General features: G+C 43.1%; 1 protein-coding gene across 1 annotated transcript; it reads left to right on the top strand.

Annotated features, from left to right (window-relative positions):
* The first annotated feature begins 348 nt into the window (after window positions 1-348).
* LOC142586246 (sodium-coupled monocarboxylate transporter 1-like) lies at window positions 349-15,958 on the top strand. Its single transcript, XM_075697495.1, has 8 exons — window positions 349-434; window positions 2,303-2,412; window positions 3,440-3,507; window positions 4,378-4,464; window positions 6,152-6,324; window positions 11,329-11,432; window positions 12,163-12,260; window positions 15,872-15,958. The coding sequence occupies exons 3-8, from the start codon at window positions 3,460-3,462 to the stop codon at window positions 15,956-15,958; spliced, it is 597 nt and encodes a 198-aa protein (XP_075553610.1). The 5' UTR covers window positions 349-434; window positions 2,303-2,412; window positions 3,440-3,459.
* Window positions 15,959-19,150: the final 3,192 nt, after the last annotated feature.

Genomic DNA, 19,150 nt, shown 5'->3' with positions numbered 1-19,150 from the left:
GAGCCAGTATGGGTACCCTGGTACCCTGTGGAAAAATAGTGTAAGGCATGTATAATAGTACGTACATTTGTAATCACTTGCACGTACCTTAGTTCGGCTGATAAGAAGTAGGGCACTTATTCACACAACGAAAAAAGCAGAACAATAGTTCTGCTACGAACGGTATTCGTAGTTAATACCCGTGAAAGGACGTGTGATATTTGGTTCTTGTTTGTATCTGTATGTTCTGATCACGGAGATCGCATGAACTGCGTTGTTGAGCACACGAACAACATTGCACCAGACAAGACTGCGACTCATTTATAGCGCAAGGTATGCTTAGTAATTGCTCTCTTCTTCCTACAGATCCTGCCCTTTTATATAAAAACCTCCCTGACGAGCTTCACGGGTTTCACGGGACTTTTCCTCGCCGCAGTAGTGAGTGCCGCAACCAGGTGATAGTCAAGCACGACAATATCTTTTGAATATGGTAATTTCCGCGTGAAGCGTCGTAGCAAAGTGCGGGTTCACTTTTTTTTATCTAAATGATCGAGCTATTGCTTTTTCTTGCTATTCTCGGTACATCATGTTAAGAGTTATCACTTTCGCTGGGCATTCATTCGATTTATCGAATCTTAACCTTATGAATGTGTTGTCCCCGCGGTACAAAACAAGCGTCAAAGGAGAACAGCTTCTACGAAGACTTTGTTGAAAGATTTGGTGACGGCGAAAGAAAGCCATCTCTAGGATCCCATTTAGCGCCGTCTTAAAGAACTATGGACAACGAAAATTCCGATTTTTCGAAACTTTTATGCCAGGCACCTCACATCACGATGCATTTTGTTGGTCACCGGATGAGCCTTCCGTTGGGGCGTTTCTTCAGTGACCGGAATGCGACTGATCTGTGAGGGCTAATGCGCTTCGCGTCACGCAACACTGACTGATATGCAGTCAATGAGTTCATAAGGATGATACGCAGTAATAAGGGATTATATAGGTCACATCACGGTTGATAATTGTTCGACGTGGATGGATAAGGGGCCAAAGAGCGATAATGGTTTATAATGGTCGAAGCAATTCTGATAAAGTTGATATGGACCGATAACGGTTGGTTAGGGTCGGCTCATGTTCGATAAGGTTGGCAAGGACCGATAAGAGTTGACAATGGTCGAATAATATCCGATAGGATTCATAAGAACAGATCAGAGTTCATAAGGGTTTCATCAATTGCAATAAGGTTGATACCGACTCATAAGTGCTGATAAGGCTTTGATCGATCCAATAAGGCTTATAACTATGGATAAGGATAGATAAGTGTCGGATCGAGTCCGATAAAGTTGATAAGAACCGATAAAGGTTGATAACTGTCATATCTAGTCCGATAAGTTTGATAACCACCGATAAGGGTTGATATAGGTTCATACTGGTCGGGTTAAGTTTCGCAACATTGATAATGAGACGGGGCTACGTGAATACGAGCAAGTGGCACAATACTTACGCATACTGCGAAACTCCCGGAGGAGTTACTGCGTGAACATTTTTGTCCTCGGGGGCTTTATTCACCGCTGCAATACTATGTCATCGGAGCACTAATTCACCTAAGATTCAGCTTTGCTAGAAATCAATAAAGCTGTTGTCAAAGCTGGAGGGGGATGAACAAGAAACAGAAGAGCGACGCCAGTCCCAATTTATAAATTCAGTAAGTATGGTGTACTGAATGAGGTATCGAACCATTTATTCTCTTTTATATTCCCATTTAGGCGGGGGCTAAAGTTGGGCATGCTTAGCAAGCTGTATATTTACCAAATCGGTAATAAATCTCATATTTTGTGTCTCACATTTCACATTTCACTATCACACATTTTTGTCTCACATTTCACTATCATTCAATTTGCTTACTAAATGACCACAATACAGTCCCAGCTGTTTCTCATACATATAAATAAATTTTATGCACCATAACTATCCCGAAAGATATCCCGAAAGTGATATCATTTGATGTAAAAAAACAAAAAAACACAAGTAGAAATATTGAGCAAGCTGGAGAACCAAGCGGCTTGATTTTTGTTACAGCGGTATACGATGCGAACATTCGATCAAGATTAATGAAAAATGCGGACATTTAACTGTGATTTCAATTTAAATGCAGGAATAACGAAAAAATATTTATACATTTTAATTAAAGTCACAGCTAAGTTGTCACAGTGTCTTCCTTAGCTTTGCTGTCCACTTGGCATCATGTTGTTGTAATAGACAATGAATGTTGTGATTTCCGTAATATTTTTTCACAATTAACCAACAGTGCCTGCTGTCTTTTCCCCAGCACCGTATCCTCCGCCATAAATTCCCAGGCAGCCGTTATCTACGTCGACGTCTTATCGCCGCACTTCAGGCAGCTCGATTCTCACGTCCGCTGGATAACCCGCGGTCTTGGTAAGTAGCACTGAATATATGATCCCACCCTAGCTGCACTTATAAACACTTCATATTGATGCTGCTACTTCGGTTTAATTTATTGTCCAACTCGAAAAAAATATTTGGGGCAGGAGGCGGGGGGAGGCGAGGGGACTTCGTTTTGACAACGAACCAAATACCCTTCTTTGCAAATCTTCCACTTCGGAATCTCTTACTCGACATCCTAGGCGTAAACCCATCAGTATAAGGAATAGGATAGACTCCCACTCGCGCATTCTTCTGCGGAATGTATGACACACCTCTGTGTGGTTCATGCAGAAATTAGAAGATAAACTGCTGCGGTGTACTTGTTGTTGCTGGTAACTCATTAAATCAAACGTGACGTCACTGTAGTCACCTCCTTTTTCATGACATCGTCGTCGCTCTCATGGCATCATCGACGCCGTCATGTGGAAGCCACCGTCGTCGCCATCGCGTAGTTTTCGTCGCGCGTTTACCTGCCGTTCTAGTCACGCCACACGATTACTCCCCTTACACGGACACGTTGTGCCATCTGGTAACAATCTGCGAAACCTCTAACGATGCTAGATCATCAAGTACAATGAAAGTGTCTTGCGTAACATTGGTTCTCACTGTGCATGGAATCGGCATTTTTTCTTCCTTTCTCTCTCTCTCGTTCAACCCTCTAAATGGGGGTACTAATGTGAAATCTGCCTTCAGTAGAAAGAAGAAGCGAAACCATAATTATCTCGGCACATTCCCCACACTGTGATTGTGAAAATTTTCTCGACGTCATAAATTATTCCTCTGCGAAATGGTAACACCTTTCCTGACCCGATCGCTTATAATCATCGTTACCCTGAACTCTATTCGGAAAGATGCAAATACAATATCGTCCTAATGCAAATCATATAACTACATTGGGATGCCAAGCTCGTACGATCTTGACAGACATCCCTGGGGTCACTATGACTAATTTTCTTGTAAAGGTTTGCGTGTCTTCTCAGTAAATATTTTCTAAAGAAAGCACACGTTTTCTTTTCAGCATTCCTTCTTGGCATCATCATGACTGTTTACAGCTGTGTCTGCGTCTATTTGGGATCCATAACTAGGGTAAATGTAATTTTGTGTTTATCCCTACTTAGCCCGGTTTTTTATTCAACGTTACGGTTTTCGGAATCCATGAAACATGTCTCATAGCTAAACAGAGTGGCCTATGTGTCACGTACGAAGGCGTTACCACATCTTCTTATGGAAAACGCAGAGCGAATTCTCGACGCACTGCCCTTGTTTCATTTTGCAGCCGATGGAACCATGGTCAGCCAAGACGCGAATAAAGCGGAAACAAACCTATCAAAATTTATCTGCCCTTCTCGAAAACGTGCTTAGCGGTGACGTTTTAGTATAACCAGGTAGCTCCGGAAGCGTACTCACCGATTTATTTATTTATTTATTTATTTATTTATTTATTTCCACATACCATAACACTCGATGACATAGCTGTAGCAGAAGTCGTTAAATATATATAACAGCAATAGACAAGAAAAACAGGAGCAAAATTATTAAACATACAGAAGCGACAGAAGCAAACAGAAAAACTCAGTGCCCTTTTACTCTGTGAAGAAGGATGACCAGCGAAGATGTGTATGTGAGCTCCTTAATGGCCAACTCCACCTCCGCCGCGGGTCGGCACGGCATTGCACTATCTTCGGGATCGGCCCACGTATGGGGATTTTTTTGCTTGTGACACGAAAATTTCCTTGGACGGTAGAGGTATACAGCTTCGCTGTAAGAGGGATAAAGGCCAAATATTTGAAAGCGCAATTGTTATGGACAAAACATCCATGGTGAAATCATGCGTCAACAAGCGGGGAAAGTGCACGCTCCCAATCCCCGAACACAACGGCCTGGCATCCCACGCCATCTTGACACGATTTGTTCATAATAAGTAAACCATAATCTTCTTTCATTTCTCTATTGCAGGCCGCAATTATGGTGGTTTCAGCAATTCACGGTCCTTGCATCGGGCTGCTTATCCTGGCCATCACATGCCCGTTTGTCCACTCCAAGGTCAGAACATTGTCACCTTTATTTCTTCGCGGTGTTCTCTGTATAATGCCAGCATAACCTCGCTGTATTTCTTGGCATAGTTCTTGAAGTCACTGCGCTTAAAGCATCCTAGTATACAAATAATTGTGCAGTTTTCAACTTTGTATTTTAAATAAAGGATTTCCGACTGTCTTTGTTAGCTTTGCAGTTAGAGAGACAGCTAGGCCCTCCCTCTATAAACACAGTCTGAGCGTTAAGTTCGTATATGTGCGCTCAAACGTGTATAAATGCCCTAGAGCAATAACTGATTGCCATGCTGCCCGGCATTATTGCGTTAGTTGTGCATTCTTACCTGGATTTATCAACGTGATTGAATTTGTAGTGGGACGCTCTCCTCGTTTTGATGTATCAATTTAGCGTATCTCATTCACGCATTATTGCTCTTACACGCGGGTTTCTGCAATCGTTTCTTTGCCCCTCCTGTTTGGGCCCTCTACGATCGCAGTATAGCACAAATTAAATAAAGAAATAGATAAAGCATTCTAAGAATGCATTTCGCAAGTGATTACGTGAACCCAGAAATAGACACGTTTCATGAAAAATCGCATGGAAAGCAAAACGGATAAAAAATAGACGACAGCAGACAGCGATTAGCCGCAACTGATTTAAATAACAAAAGCCATTGCATTTATAGTTTACTATACTACTTTCAGAAACAACCTGGTAAGAAATGTAGCTCATTATCAGCAGCACCTACCAAAACAAATAAATTCGGAAATTTTTTTTGGCGAGATGTCCTTGGCAAAATGTTGCGGATTTACACTGCTAATAGTTCGGCACGTTTCTTTCTGGCAGTTCTGTTTTTCTTTCCTTTCTTTGCTTCACTGTTACTTAGTTTTTACTTGTGTGGAAATCGAGGGGTCGTGAATCCATGTCTTCAGCTTGATATCTGCCATTTTTTGTAATCACGCATGAATGATAGTCAATTAGCCCAGATTGCTGGGATAGGTTTCGCTACTGAAACCAGCATTCTACCTCGTATTTAAAAGGAACACTTTATTATTGTTTAGGTTAATTAACAAACAGGGCGCGAATATATAAGGGACGAGGGATTTGGGATGACTGGTTCTATTCCTTCTGGCACTCTTGGGAGAACAGAAGTGGAAAATAACTATCGACAGACCAAATGACTTTTTGGGAATATGACGTACACGTCACGTCAGCCTTGAGTACACTTGTGCCTTTGAACAAACGACACTTGGTGTTTAACGTTCCTGAAAAAAAAAATTAAAATCAAACGTAAGAACTGCATATTCCTCTTGAGTCTGAAGTACGATACTGCCTGGCTATGGGTGCTATAGGTGACGCAAATCACCCTGAAATATTAGACTTGCCATTACCTATGCGCGATTTTTATCTGCTAAACGACAACAAATTCACCATGGCTGATTAGGTCAGGTGATGAAATTACGAAGTTAGCAGGTGCAATTTGGAATCAGCAAGCGCAAGATAGGGGGGATTCCAGATCACTTGGAGCGCCCTTCGTCCTGTAGAGGGCATGAAGATAGGCCTTTGTTGTTGTTGTTGTTGTTGTTGTTGTTGCTGCTGCTGTTGTTGTTGTTGTTGTTGACGAAGATGATGATGATAATTAAGCATGCAGCGTTATGCATTATATGTATAAACTCCTAATGTGGTTGCAATTTTCCAGGGTGCTGGCACCGCTACGCTAATCACGTTCGCCATTCAACTCTTCCTTATGTGGCAGAGAATCAGCAGTGGACACAAACCCCCGCACATGCCGGTGAATCTCGACTACTGCCTTGAAAACAGCAGCTCTTTTAACCACAAGAAAAATGTCACTCTTCTCTCAATGCAACACAGGTACTAATTGTGCAGGAACTGCAAATAGTTAATTGAGTTCCCAAGAGAACCCCAATATTTACACACAATACAGATTATTCAGACCGACAGGTGCATAAACGCTGATGTCTGGATTTTTTAAAGCCATTAGCATTCTTTGCCAACTTGAGCCGCTTGCAATCTATCGATCTATCTATCTATCTATCTATCTATCTATCTATCTATCTATCTATCTATCTATCTATCTATCTATCTATCTATCTATCTATCTATCTATCTATCTATCTTTCTATCTATCTATCTTTCTATCTATCTATCTATCTATCTATCTATCTATCTATCTATCTATCCATCCTCTTACGTCGAACTAGTGACCCAAGTTGTGTAGCAGCTTGGGCCGCTAGGTATGTGTTGAGAGAGAGAGAGAATAAACATTTTTATTAGGTAAATGCAGCTTTGGAGAGGCGTCCTCTGTTGAGACAAACTTGCTCCGATCATGCAACTCGCCGTGGTTGCTTACTGACTATGACGTTGGGCTGCTAAGCATGAGGTCGCGGCGGCCGCATTCCGATGGGGCGGCGCATTCCTGGTCGTGGCGGCCGCATTCCGAAGGTGCGAAATACGAAAACGCCCGTGCACTTATATTTAGGTGAATGTTAAAGAACTCTAGGTGGTCGAGATTACCGGAGTAACCCACTGCGGCATGACTCATCGTCGGATCGTGGTTTTGGCACGTAATTCCCAATAAATTGTTTTTCGGATTATGTGTTGCTATTACGTTAATATAATCAGAACACTTCCAAAGGAAGGTTCCGAGAACGACAAGCACAGCGCGTTTGCGAACCGTTTTTCTTTTCAGCAAACTGCACAGAAAATTCGTAAAATCGTAAAACGAGTTCAGATTTCTAGACTTTACGAAAAATTAGGAGCGTTGGCAGGCATGCTGTTAAGCCCTTGAGAAGAATTGTAGGCCTTTTGACATGTCGCGACCACCCATGGTTGCTTAATGGCTTTGGCGTTGCGATGCTAATCAGGAAGTTGCGGAATCAAATCCCGGCCGCGGCGGCCCCATTTCTGCGGCTGAAAATGCAAGAACGGCCATGTGCAAGGCATTGGGTGCACCTAAAGGAATCCCAGGTGGTCAAAATTATTCCGGACCCCCCCCCCCCCTCCCTCCCTTCCTCACTTCCACTATGGCGTGCCTCATAATCATATCATGATTTTGGTACGTGAAAAACTGAAAATTAAGAAAATATTCACGTCTCACCTAAATGGGCCAAGTATCAAGCAATTAAAGTTCTAAAGAATCTGAAACTCCAGGAACTCGAATTAGCGCTAAAGCAATGTGATAGCGAAGCTCTGCCTGTGTTCTTCGCCGCGAAGAGACGCACACGTTAGATGTACCATTTAGGGTCATTATCACTAAAAGAAGCTCCTGGCAGAAGTTAGGGGGTTCTTACAGCGATCGCTACAAGGTCTAGCTCCTTCGAACTGTCGTATGGTGAAAGGTCAATTTTGTTACTTCTTCTTTTGCGGACAGAAATGGGCCACGGGAAGCTTCAGTTGCTGGATAGTCTTATTGTATAGTATTGCGATAGCAATTATATGGACACTCCAGGCGCATTCCTTCCATCGTCGTCGCCCTCATTTTTCGTATAAAGTCGGGCGATAACATCGTTACCGAGCACCGCATGCTGTATGTGCAAGGGAAAGCGTACGGAAAAGGGGGGCTGGAGTGGGTGAGAAGAGGATGGTGGCTTGGTCTTGTGTGCGCAAAGAGTAAACCGGGGAGCAAGCGCGTTGCCTTCCGTCGCGCGCGATAGATCAGGGGGAGTGGATGAATGGGAGTGGGATCTGGGATTCTGCGAATCTCTGATTGCGAAAATGTTTATTTGCCTTGTTTGACGCATTATATACAATGACCTTCTTTAGATACGTAGATTTATTGGAGACTTATGCTTATATTTAGATATCTTGTTGCGGGGTGTCGTGTATACATGAAGTGAACTTTGTTTGCAGTGACATTTTTTTTTGCCTTTTATCAAGCTGTATCTTCGCATTTGTATATTCCATTGTATCTTCGCATTTCTAATGTACGAAGGCGAGTAAAATGAAAGTAAGCCAACCCACCCCACGCAATAATTGTTCCTTCCATTATCTGCGAGGCATGCACGTGACACAGAGGCATCTCTCCATTACAAAAGTGACACGCAGGTGTGAGTATCTAGGTTGTTTAATGCTCTCATACACTGGATTGAATATGGTTGCGGGACATAGTAGACGCTCTAGAAGTTCAGCAGCGTGATGCCCTGAGGATTTTGACAGCTGAAGGTATTTCCCAAAAAGAAATTAGTCGCCGTATGGCTGCCGTGTATGTTTAACATTGCATTTCATTGGCCATTGTGAAGCCCTCGAGCAAACGATTCAAAGAATGACGTGAAAGTTGCAAAGACGATCCAAGGCCGGGCCAAAGCCATCGTGCAATCACCCCTAACAAAATTGCAAAGGTTAATGAGCTGATTAGACACGAACGGAGGATAAGCATCGAGGAACTGCCAGAGCGTGTGAGCATCAGTCACAGTTCGGTTCACGCCATAATTCACGAACATCTCGGTTATCCGCTCTTGTGTGCGCAATGGTTGTCCAAGATTTTTAACCACTGCCAGTAGACGGAGAATATCGGCGCTGCCTTGACTCATCTGATCCTGTATCACAATAAGGGTGACGACTTCTTGTCTCCAATTATGATCGGGGACGAACCATCGTGCCACTTCTACGACCCTGAAACACCACAGCAAAGCTTACAGTGGAAACATTCGAATTCACCACCCCCAAGAAAGGAAAGGCCGTCATTTCCGCCGGAAAGGTGTTGTTGAATTTTTTTTCGATCGTCAGGGGCCATTACTGATAGAATTTGCTAAATCTTGAGAGACTACCAATTTGTTTCGTTATTGTAAAACACCAGATCGGCTGCGGGTCACAATCAAGAACAAACTACGTGGAAAATTGACGAATGGGGTCATCTCGTTTCACGACAATGCCGTCCCCACGTCGCTGATGCGGTTAATACAAAACTGGCAATGTTCAAGTGGGAAACACTGCAACATCCGTGATACAGCCCAGACCTGACGCCTCGCGACTTCCATTTTCTTGGAGCATTTGAAAAAACAGCCCAAGCGAACCAGATTCGTGTCGGCCGATGACGTGAAAGAGTCAGTTGCAGACTTTTTGAAGCAGCAACCCAAGGAATTTAATGAGACGGGAATCACGCGACTCGTTATACAACGGGGCAAATGTCTAAATGATCATGGAGACTACTTTTAAATAAGGTACCCAGTTTGTCATATATTCGTATTGGCTGACTTTCATTTGACTCGCCCTCGTGTATTTTGCAGAACTCCTGCTCTTTATACGTGCTCTCTGTTGCGGCTATAATTTCGGTGAAATTACTCACGACACACGACCGGTGACAGCTGCTCCTGCGTGATACATTGGAATAAATGACAGCGTCATTGAGATTTTTCACTGTCCGTTGCACATGTAAAAGAATCTAAACAAGTTTCTTGAATGACAAAGTTTCATTCCGATATTTGTCCTCAGCTTGTTAATTTTATGGCCTCTAATTTTTTATATCAGTGGCATGCACTGCCTTGCTGGTTTCAAAATTATATATTTATAATGTTCGTGTGATATTTTATTTACTTATTAAATAAAGAAAAAAACATGGAATCATTGATATCTGTTATTAAGGGCACAATTTTTGGCACATACAAGTATATTCTTTTATGAAAAAATACATATGTTACTTGTTTTGACAGTGCGTAGCGTTCAAGAATTCGTTTGCAGCATCTTTAGCAATGACAATGCAGTTACTATTCATGTATTTGATCCCCAGACAAATCGTTTCAGAAGAAGCTTTAGCTCGCGCCGAACTTCGACGCGGCCTATTCAAATACATGTATAACGCAGAAACGCTTTTCTGTGATAACCCCCGCATCGCTTTTAATGAAACTTGTTGCATATAAGAGAGAAAGTTAAATTATAGTGTCTGTTGGAAGTGGAATTTCGATTTAGGGCGTGAACATTGTTTAAATATTTTGAGAAACTCGAAAGTTAAAAAAAATAGAAGCACGACGTTTACAAACTAATAGCTCGGCATCAAGCACACATGTCGCTGTTCAGTAAACGGCATCGATTATAACAGTCAAAGCGGACAAATTTGGTGTGTCAATGCGTATCTTACGTGAATTGGTTACATTGTGTAGAAGGATTCTGCGAAAGCCGTATTTCCATAATGCTGAATTTCATGAGATTCACGTGTAACATATAAATTTTGTCCGCTGTAGATGTACTATTAGGAGGAATTCACAGAATTGTGATATCATTTTTCATTCCTGAGTTGCATAGCTTTAAACTTGATAGTTTGGATTCCTGAAAATTTTCGATTTTGGTGAATTTTTAATAAAGAATTGACAACCTAAATGCGAAATTCGAAACCAACAGTCAGTAGAACTTAAGCTTTTTTTTTTTAATGCAACAAACCTTGTCAAAGTTGGTGCATTGGTTGCCGAGAAAAACGAATTCTCCTTCTACATGTATTTAGATACGAGCACCTGAGCTAAAGCTTCTCTTAAGGAGGAGACCGAGCTGCAATGTGAGCCTCCCCCACCCCCAAACGAAATTTCTGGCTACGCCACTGGTGCATGGGATAGATTTTTGCCGGAGCCCGGCAGAGAACGCTGTTGCGTTAAATAGCAAAGCCCTGGAGATTTGTCACTGTTGCTAACTAGACTCGACATCTTCCATTGCGCGTGGATTTATCGGCGCTACAAAGCTATGTAGCATTACTGCGAGACTTCGCCAGCCTCTCTAGAGATTTCGAGTACTGCATCGCGTCTGTGAGCAGGCTTGACATCACAGAGTAAGCTACACCGTCTATGGCTGGTCACTTTGATAGCTCTGGCACAGGCTACACTAGATGCCTCAGAAATGTGACGTTCTATTGTTGTTTGTTTATCCCTGCAGGTCACAGGATAGCACAGTTTTCTTCCAGATTTCACCTTTATGGAGCTGCCTGTTCAGTACCGTGGCTACAGTTGTCCTAGGAATCTTGTTAAGCTGCGCAACAGGTATGAAGAATACGCCAACTTTATTAACTAAGTGAGACACTTTACATGCGTTCACCGTTCACCTAGCTTGAAGTCAGCTGTCAAGTCGCAAATCAAACGGTGCGCGCGCGTGCTACCTCAGGTGTGCTTCCTGAGATTGCCAAAAAATACAAATCTGCCTACTCATCAATATGCGCGATTGGAGTCACTGTTTCGGTGATCGGCGCAAAGTTGCTTCAAGCTAGGGACCGTTTTATGTTGTTATTTATCTTGATGCTCACATAAGGAGCTAGTTTTTTCTTTTATTCGACATTAGATACAATATAGGAACAGTATACTGGCTTTTCAGCTAAATGACTCTGCGAATGTCGTTAAAACCATCATGAAATGTAAAAAAATAAACACGATACAACTGTTTAACATTCAAGCGAACCTTGGAGCGAACGATTAGCCCGTGCTTAATAAATTTTTATGGGAGTTTCGTATTTCATTAAATATTTATAATGCTTGAAAACCTTCTCTAATTTAAATGGATTATTAGGATTTATATACTTCAAACAAATGAAAATTTGATATATATTTTTAAACTATAACCGCGCGCTAATACATGCCTGTATAATTTTTTTAAAGAGGGATATTGTGTCTGTTTTAGTTTAATGCGAGATTTTATTTGAATGGTATAACGACTATTCGCTAAAGGAAAGTAAGAGACCTTGACATATAACCAGTTTGGTTATCTCTCTCTTTACAGGTGAGAACCGGCAGCGGCGAGCAGATTCGAGTCTTTTAAACAGCTGGTTTGTAAAAATATGGACAAAACTAGGAATTATGGAGTGCGACGAACAGAAGGTTAGTTTGTTATGTGTCTCAGTCTACTACTTCCTTTTCTGCGAGGCTATATATCACCCCTAACATTTGTAGTTGAAGTTCTGATATTTCAAATATATTGCTTGGAATACAGAATATTGAGAACAGTGTCTATTAATCGACTCAAACAGATAATATGTCGTGGCTTGTTTACGTCAGGTGCACTTTGCTAAAATACTGGTTTCATAAATGAGAGTACAGCAAGAAACAGGTGGCAATGAACAAAAGCACGAAAAAAGCATGAATTCTTAGAAAGACAGCAGAAGAGCCAAGCAATGAGATCTAATTCGAGACAAATTGCAAATTTTTTGTGACAAAACACACTCATAATAACACGAAAGTTATTAGGATGTGCTAGCTTTGTTTCGGTGTTTTATAAGGAAACAAAAAGACTTCTAGAGCTCTACATCATTGATGAAGAAAGAAAAGACTGCACTACCGACAGCAGCGAGCATGTCCATGCGTTTTCTACTTTCAACGCGTTTGCTCTGATTTGGAGGGTGTTTACGTTGTTTCTTATGTATTGACACTGATTTTAATGGTTTTTAGAGTATTATTTTCTTGCAGCAAACTAAGCGCACGTGCATGGCATGCCGCCGGAACGACAATTTCTTAAACATATCGCTTACGTGTCTAAGGTCAGTCCGCATACACACTCAACATTCGCAGCGACGGTGAATTTTGCACCTTGCAGCCTGTCGATGCTGTTGCTCCCCTTGTCATCAGGTTATTGCTCGGCGGCTGGCATTTGCGCACCTTGTAAAACATTTTTATTTCCAGGCCTTTATTTAGGTTCGCTTCACCTTTGGATATTCACGTTCACCACAACTTGCAGCCGTGTTATTCCGCGAGGTACGGAAAAAGTGCGCGGTGGCCCTGTTTCTTAGATACCCTTCAGACACCTTGTGTATTGTACAGGACATTGTTGCAACCCTTTTCAAGATTAGTTCGGTAATTATTACGCAAAATTTTCATCCCCGATATGATGACAGATGGCTGCGGAACTCTCTGAAAGAGCTTCAACCAGACTGCTAACATCAGATCTATAGAGAACTGACACTTAACTGTTTTCGGCAGTCTTGTCGCCGCAGGCGACGAAACATACGCACGAAGGCCGTTTCAAATACCGCAGGATGGCACGAACATCGAGCATGCAGCATCAAAATGACAAAACATCACACGACGTTACATCTTATTCATCTCATGTGATTAGCATTCTTTGGGAACTGCACCTAGTTTGCGGTATGTTTGTATGTTGTACGAGTGTTGTTGTATGCACTCGTACAACACACAAACATAAACACAACAAACAAATACAACACACAACACACACAACACACGCCCCGCTACTAACTGAGCATGGCGCGCTTGAAACGTGTCCCTGGCACACGGAGCAGACTCATCGAAAGATTGCGCACGAAGGAGAAGGGGAAAGTGTTTTTCCTCGCCTAACCTTAATCTCAACAACGTTGGTCAGTGGGTACTCCTTGGTCTAATTCTGGGGTTTCCATGCTTTATGGCCTTGTTGTTGGGAAGGGAGGAAAGGGAAAAGTAGAAGGCAGGGAGGTTAACCAGAATAACGTCCGGTTGGCTACCCAACACCGGGGGAATGGGAAAGGGGAAAACAAAGATCACGGGAAAGAGAGGAGGGAAGGAAAGAAGGAAATTGCGGCGAGTTCGCTGGCGCGTGTGGTCTTAGAGAAATTGCATTAATATAAACCTAATCAATGTTCCCAGAGCGCTCGGAAGGCAGGTGGGCGGGTTCTGGGAGGAACTAAACCTGATATGTTCAGACGATCTGCTCTGAATATGTGTTCCGGCCTGCGCCAGGCGTCGATTTCATCGCGCTGCTGGTAGATGTCGCGGCCTGTCTAGAGGGATCCGTTAGAGAGGCATGACTGCATACAATTTTCGTGCATGACGCGTCTCTGTAGTGACAGTGCGTGTGTCGAATGTTATTAGCACAATGTCAAGATTCATCGTGAGATGGGTCCTGCCGTAATTTCTATTGTTTGGCGAAATAAAAGTGTTTTTTTACTTAACAAGCAACAGCTGATGGTTACTTTCTCCACATAGAAATGGCAGGCTTCAGCATGTAACTGAGGCATTTTAATTGTTTAAAATAGGTAGCTCGCGCACGTAGCACACCAGCTGATAAATAACAAGTAACCAACTTCAAAGGTGATTCCTGTTCTGAACAGTCTTTGCTTCACCGGCCCTAGTTGCTTAGTAACTTTGGCGCTGCCTCAACCCGGAAAGAATGGCCCTCCCAGCCGCGCTAGACCAACTGGACAAGCGCCCGCTCGCAAAAACTAGAGTTCTTCGAAACCGGTTTGCACCAACATCAACGTAAGCCGCTATCAAGGCACTGCTGCGTTATTAAAGGACACCAAACTGTGTGGCAAGTTGCGACTTTGTACTGTGTGACGTAGAATATATTACTGGGACGTTGACATTGTGTAGTACTATGTAAATCTGTCACGGACTGTGTGACAGCGCCCACCGAAACAGTTCTGTAATGTGGGTGGGTATTTTTTTTTATTTCTCACATCTGCCGCATTCATTTCCCCGTTTCCCGATACAAAGTAGCCAACCGGATATGTAATCTGGTCAACCTCCCTCTCTTTCCTTAGCCTTTATCTCTTTCTCTCTTGACGGCGCGCTGCTAAGAATAATATCGCGGGATCAACTCCCGGCCGTGGCAGCCGCACTTGGATGGGGCCGAAATGCAAAATCGCCCGTGTACCGTGCATTGGGTGCACGTTAAGGAATCCCAGGTGGTCTAATTTAATCCCGAGTCCCCCACTACGGCGTTTCTCAAAACAAGATCGTCGTTTTGGCACGTAAAACCCTAGAATTAATTTTTAATGAAGTGATGAGGGGTTACATAGGTCTCATGACGGTTGCTAATGGTTCCAGGCGGATGCATAAGGTGTTGAAGGGCGAGGAGGGCTTATAATGGTCGGAAGAATTCTTATAAACTTTATAATGACCCATAAGGGTTGTTATGGATCGGATCAAGTCCGATTATGTAGATAATGAGTGATAAGGGTTAATAGTGCTTATGCTGATCGGATCAAGTTTGATAAGATTGATACTGACACGGGGCTGGGTGCATGGAGATGAGCAAGTGGCACAATGTTCACGCATACTTGGGCAACTTCAGGGGAGTTTATGCGTGAATTTTTCTCATTTTGATTGTGTAAAGTCACGTGTTCTAGCATTCTTAGGATTGATAGTAGCACTTGATGAATGGATGCATTGGTACAAACTGCGCCACAAGAAGGAACGCTAGGTAAGACGCAAGGCAAAATGGGACATAAAGTAGGACGAAACACAAGACGGGTTGCACGACACTTCACTGTTTCCGTTCTTACATTGTGCCTTGTCTTGTCGGCATGTTTGTACCAATATAGAGTTGCAGCGTGCTTCACCCTATGTTCGGCGTGCTGCGCACTGACTTAAGTATATCCGGCCCAAGTAATCTTAGCGATAGGACTCAGAAGCAGCGCTGTTTTGTTTTGAGCCTGTTATTTATCGTCTTTCGGGAGTGGCAAGCCTTGATTTCTGATTTCGACATCTTTTCTTTCCAGGTAAAAGCTGACGCGGGCGATAATGTCGCCACAAAGGAAGCGCTGCTCAAGAAAGACGACGACGCCCAACAAGCAACAAGTGTTTGATGAAGCAAGCACGTCACATATAGACCGCGTTCTAAAGCACGTGTAATTGTTTCTCTTTAATCTAGAACATGTATTCATAATAGAATCATAATGTGAAAACTGTTTGTCAGCTTTCATCTAATGGGTGTCAGTAATTCTCGCTTACAGACGCACAACCTAGCAATTTAGAAACCAAAATCATTAACAATGACGAGGCCCACCTTCTCCAACTGTAGATTCAATGCCAGACAAAGCATTTCCTTGGCCGTCCTCATAATGTTGCGCCATTCCACCTCCATATATTGGCTGTACTTAGCTTTCCTGGCAGCCCATCCTGACACAATATCTCTGCTAGTTAACAAAAATAAAGCAATTATCGTAATAACAAGCCTCGCTTCTGACAATAATTTGTACGTTATCGCAAGCCAAGGCTGACATCGCAACGTCCATTAGTCGCAACGAAAGGTACTGTGTGTTTGAAAAATTTAGAGAAATAATGGGGCCACGTGCATTGTATGTTACTGAATTTCGCTACATTTTCAACCCTTAGGAACCAGCAAAACAACCGTGTGAGAATTCGCCCGGTGTTGCATATTTTGTAATGATACTCCAAGCAAAACTGGTGGCATCCTCGGCAAATAGCACTGGTGCGCCCCGGGGCGCTCTTCTGCGGTGTTTCATCCAATCATCATCACACCAGGGCGGCCCGGTGTGCACCGGTGCGATTTGCCGAATTCGCCATAGCTTAACATGTGGGCTGTTGCAACACGCGAAGACGCGACATCAGTTTACCTGAAACACGCAGGATGCGTAGAAAAGTTCCAGAAAACTGCCAGGTTTGGACGGTCACTGACGCTCTATCCCGCATGATGCGTGCGTATGTCTCGAATAATTATGCAAACAACAACAGCGCTTTGAAACCGAGAACATCGAAGTGATTTTTTATAGGTAAATTCTCGCTGCTTGCCCAAGTAAGGCAGGTGACAAGGGGAAAGAATGCACATATGAACATACCTGCACGCATGCGCAATTATAAACGCAAACACTTACACACGCACGCGCACAATTACGCACACACATGCGCACACACCTACGCACACACATACGCACACACGTACGCACACACGTACGCACGACCGACACACATGGGCACAGTCGAACACAAAGTTCACGTCTGCGCTACGGTCCAGCCGCACAGAGATACTCCGGGGAGCTGTATCTGTTACAGGTCCATCGGCCGTAGTGCAGTTCAGTCTTGCAAAGACTTGATACGTCGTTCTATTCAATAAGTTTGTAAGGCTAATTCGACGGTAACTTGCGCTGGCCAGAGTACACAGTAAGCCAGCATAGAGAATAAGTTCACAAAACAAGAAAAACAACCATAAGAACTTGTGAAATACGACACAACAACGTGGTTGGTGCGTTTTGAGGCCTAACATGCAGCATATTGTACACATTCAGCGCCACACAGTGCATAGAACAGATTTAAAAAGGGGTGAGGCAGGAAATTAGACTATTTAATTCTGTGCTTTACTAGTTTTTGTCATCACAAAGTTCAAAAGATGTTGCCAGTTTCAATGTTCGCTTATATTCGAAAGCCTTTGCAGCCTTTTCTTTTCGAATGTTAGAAACGAGTTGCTTCCTAGGCAGCGTGTATGCAGTTAGCAATATGTGCAATATAGTTCGAAGCCTATGTGGAAATGTCGAAATGGCGCTTTCGCCTGTCACTCATTTTCGCCTTCTTTCTGGGGCGCCGTACCTCCTCATCGGCTTGCGCTCGACGTGGCAAGTCAGTTTTGCGGAAGACTGGAAGGCGGAGGACAGTTCATGAAAGGGAAAATTGTCATCCACCTGGCTGTAGCCTCGTCGTTGCCTGACGTGCGTCAATTCGTGACGTAATCGGCTAGACGACAATCTTTCCTTTCTTCAAGCATTCACCACCTCTGCGGCCTTCAGCAGCAGTGATTTGCCATATTGGGCGCTATATTCCTCCGAGTGTCGCTTCCTTGGGTCCATGAGGTGATTTCGCCTTCGCAGCATGCGTTGGCTCTTGGTACATACATACCCGCTTCGGTGTAACAAAATTTTAAGTTCGTACAAAGCGCTGTCTCCTACTCTGCGTTTCCATCGTACTCCTGTTCTCGCGCAGTAGTTTCAGCTCTTCTCCAGGGCTGTTTGCAGTATGTTATACGTTACGAAGTCGCCAAACTTTCTGTTCTCAAGAAGGTACACATACTTGCTGCCTCCTGCCTTCTCACAATAGCGTCTACAACAAGAGCGGCAAGTATGCCGCCTGTAGCGAAAGGCCAGCAAAATATTTTCCAGATTCTCATTTCTGTATAAACATGTAGTCATAGAAAGGCGCACAGGAAGCACAGAAAACATGTCACGTCATCACTTTCGTGTGCCAAAAAATATTTTTTGCGAATGAAATGCGGTGAATCCGTTATTTCATATTTTTTTTTTTCGTGACGACTACGAAGGATAAGCTATATGTCTGGCGAGGAAAATATAATTCGCCTAATTTCTTGCGGAAAATAATCGGCTGGCATTCTCGTCTCTTTTTTTTTTCTTTTGATAAAAAATTGTGCATCGGCGCACTCTTCAATTATTCAAACAAAACACAAGCAGATAAATGGCCATAAATGCGAGCATCGTAAAAAATAACTTGTTTTGCTCAGCCTATACGCAGCTTGCTTTGTTCGCAAAGAAAAATACACACTTTTCGACACACTGATTCTTTTGCTTCGGGTTCGCTTAAATTGTTGGTGCGGATCAAAACTTGAAGACAACCTCCTTCTTCCCTTTCTTTTGCGGCACTTGAGGAAGTGACGTTGCTAATGGTACATTTCTAACGCCAGATCCATTTTCCTTTCGACGCCCACCAATACGTTCTAAACGTCCAGCTGCTGGCGATTATCACTGCACCCATTCCAACAGGTTTGTCACTCTCGTCTCCTTTTCATTCATTTAGCGCATGCATGTGTGCGGCTTGATAATATTGATTAGCCTTAGGACTAGCACTGAGAGTGTCTCCTCACCAGTCTCGACACGTTTGCTTCATTTTTTTTTTGTTCGTGGGAGCGGTTCCAAAAAAGAGGTAGTTTAAGTAGCTTTAAGTGACTTGCTTTTTATTATTGCGGCACGGGAAGTATTTTGCGGGGATGAGTTTGATCCCCAGTCACGATGGTGTAAATGGAAACAACCCAGCTG

This window comes from Dermacentor variabilis, chromosome 6 (assembly GCF_050947875.1).
Source record: "Dermacentor variabilis isolate Ectoservices chromosome 6, ASM5094787v1, whole genome shotgun sequence".
In the NCBI taxonomy this organism is placed as follows: Eukaryota; Metazoa; Arthropoda; class Arachnida; order Ixodida; family Ixodidae; genus Dermacentor; species Dermacentor variabilis.
The sequence above is the reverse complement of the archived record's forward strand: the minus strand, read 5'-3'. Positions and strand labels throughout refer to the sequence as shown.

Excerpts from the sequence above, each read along its gene's own strand:
- LOC142586246 (XM_075697495.1), top strand. The coding sequence starts at position 3,460 with ATGACTGTTTACAGCTGTGTCTGCGTCTATTTGGGATCCATAACTAGG. Across the intron at positions 3,508-4,377 it reads ATTTGGGATCCATAACTAGG|GCCGCAATTATGGTGGTTTC; the intron begins GTAAATGTAATT and ends TCTCTATTGCAG. Across the intron at positions 4,465-6,151 it reads GCCCGTTTGTCCACTCCAAG|GGTGCTGGCACCGCTACGCT; the intron begins GTCAGAACATTG and ends GCAATTTTCCAG.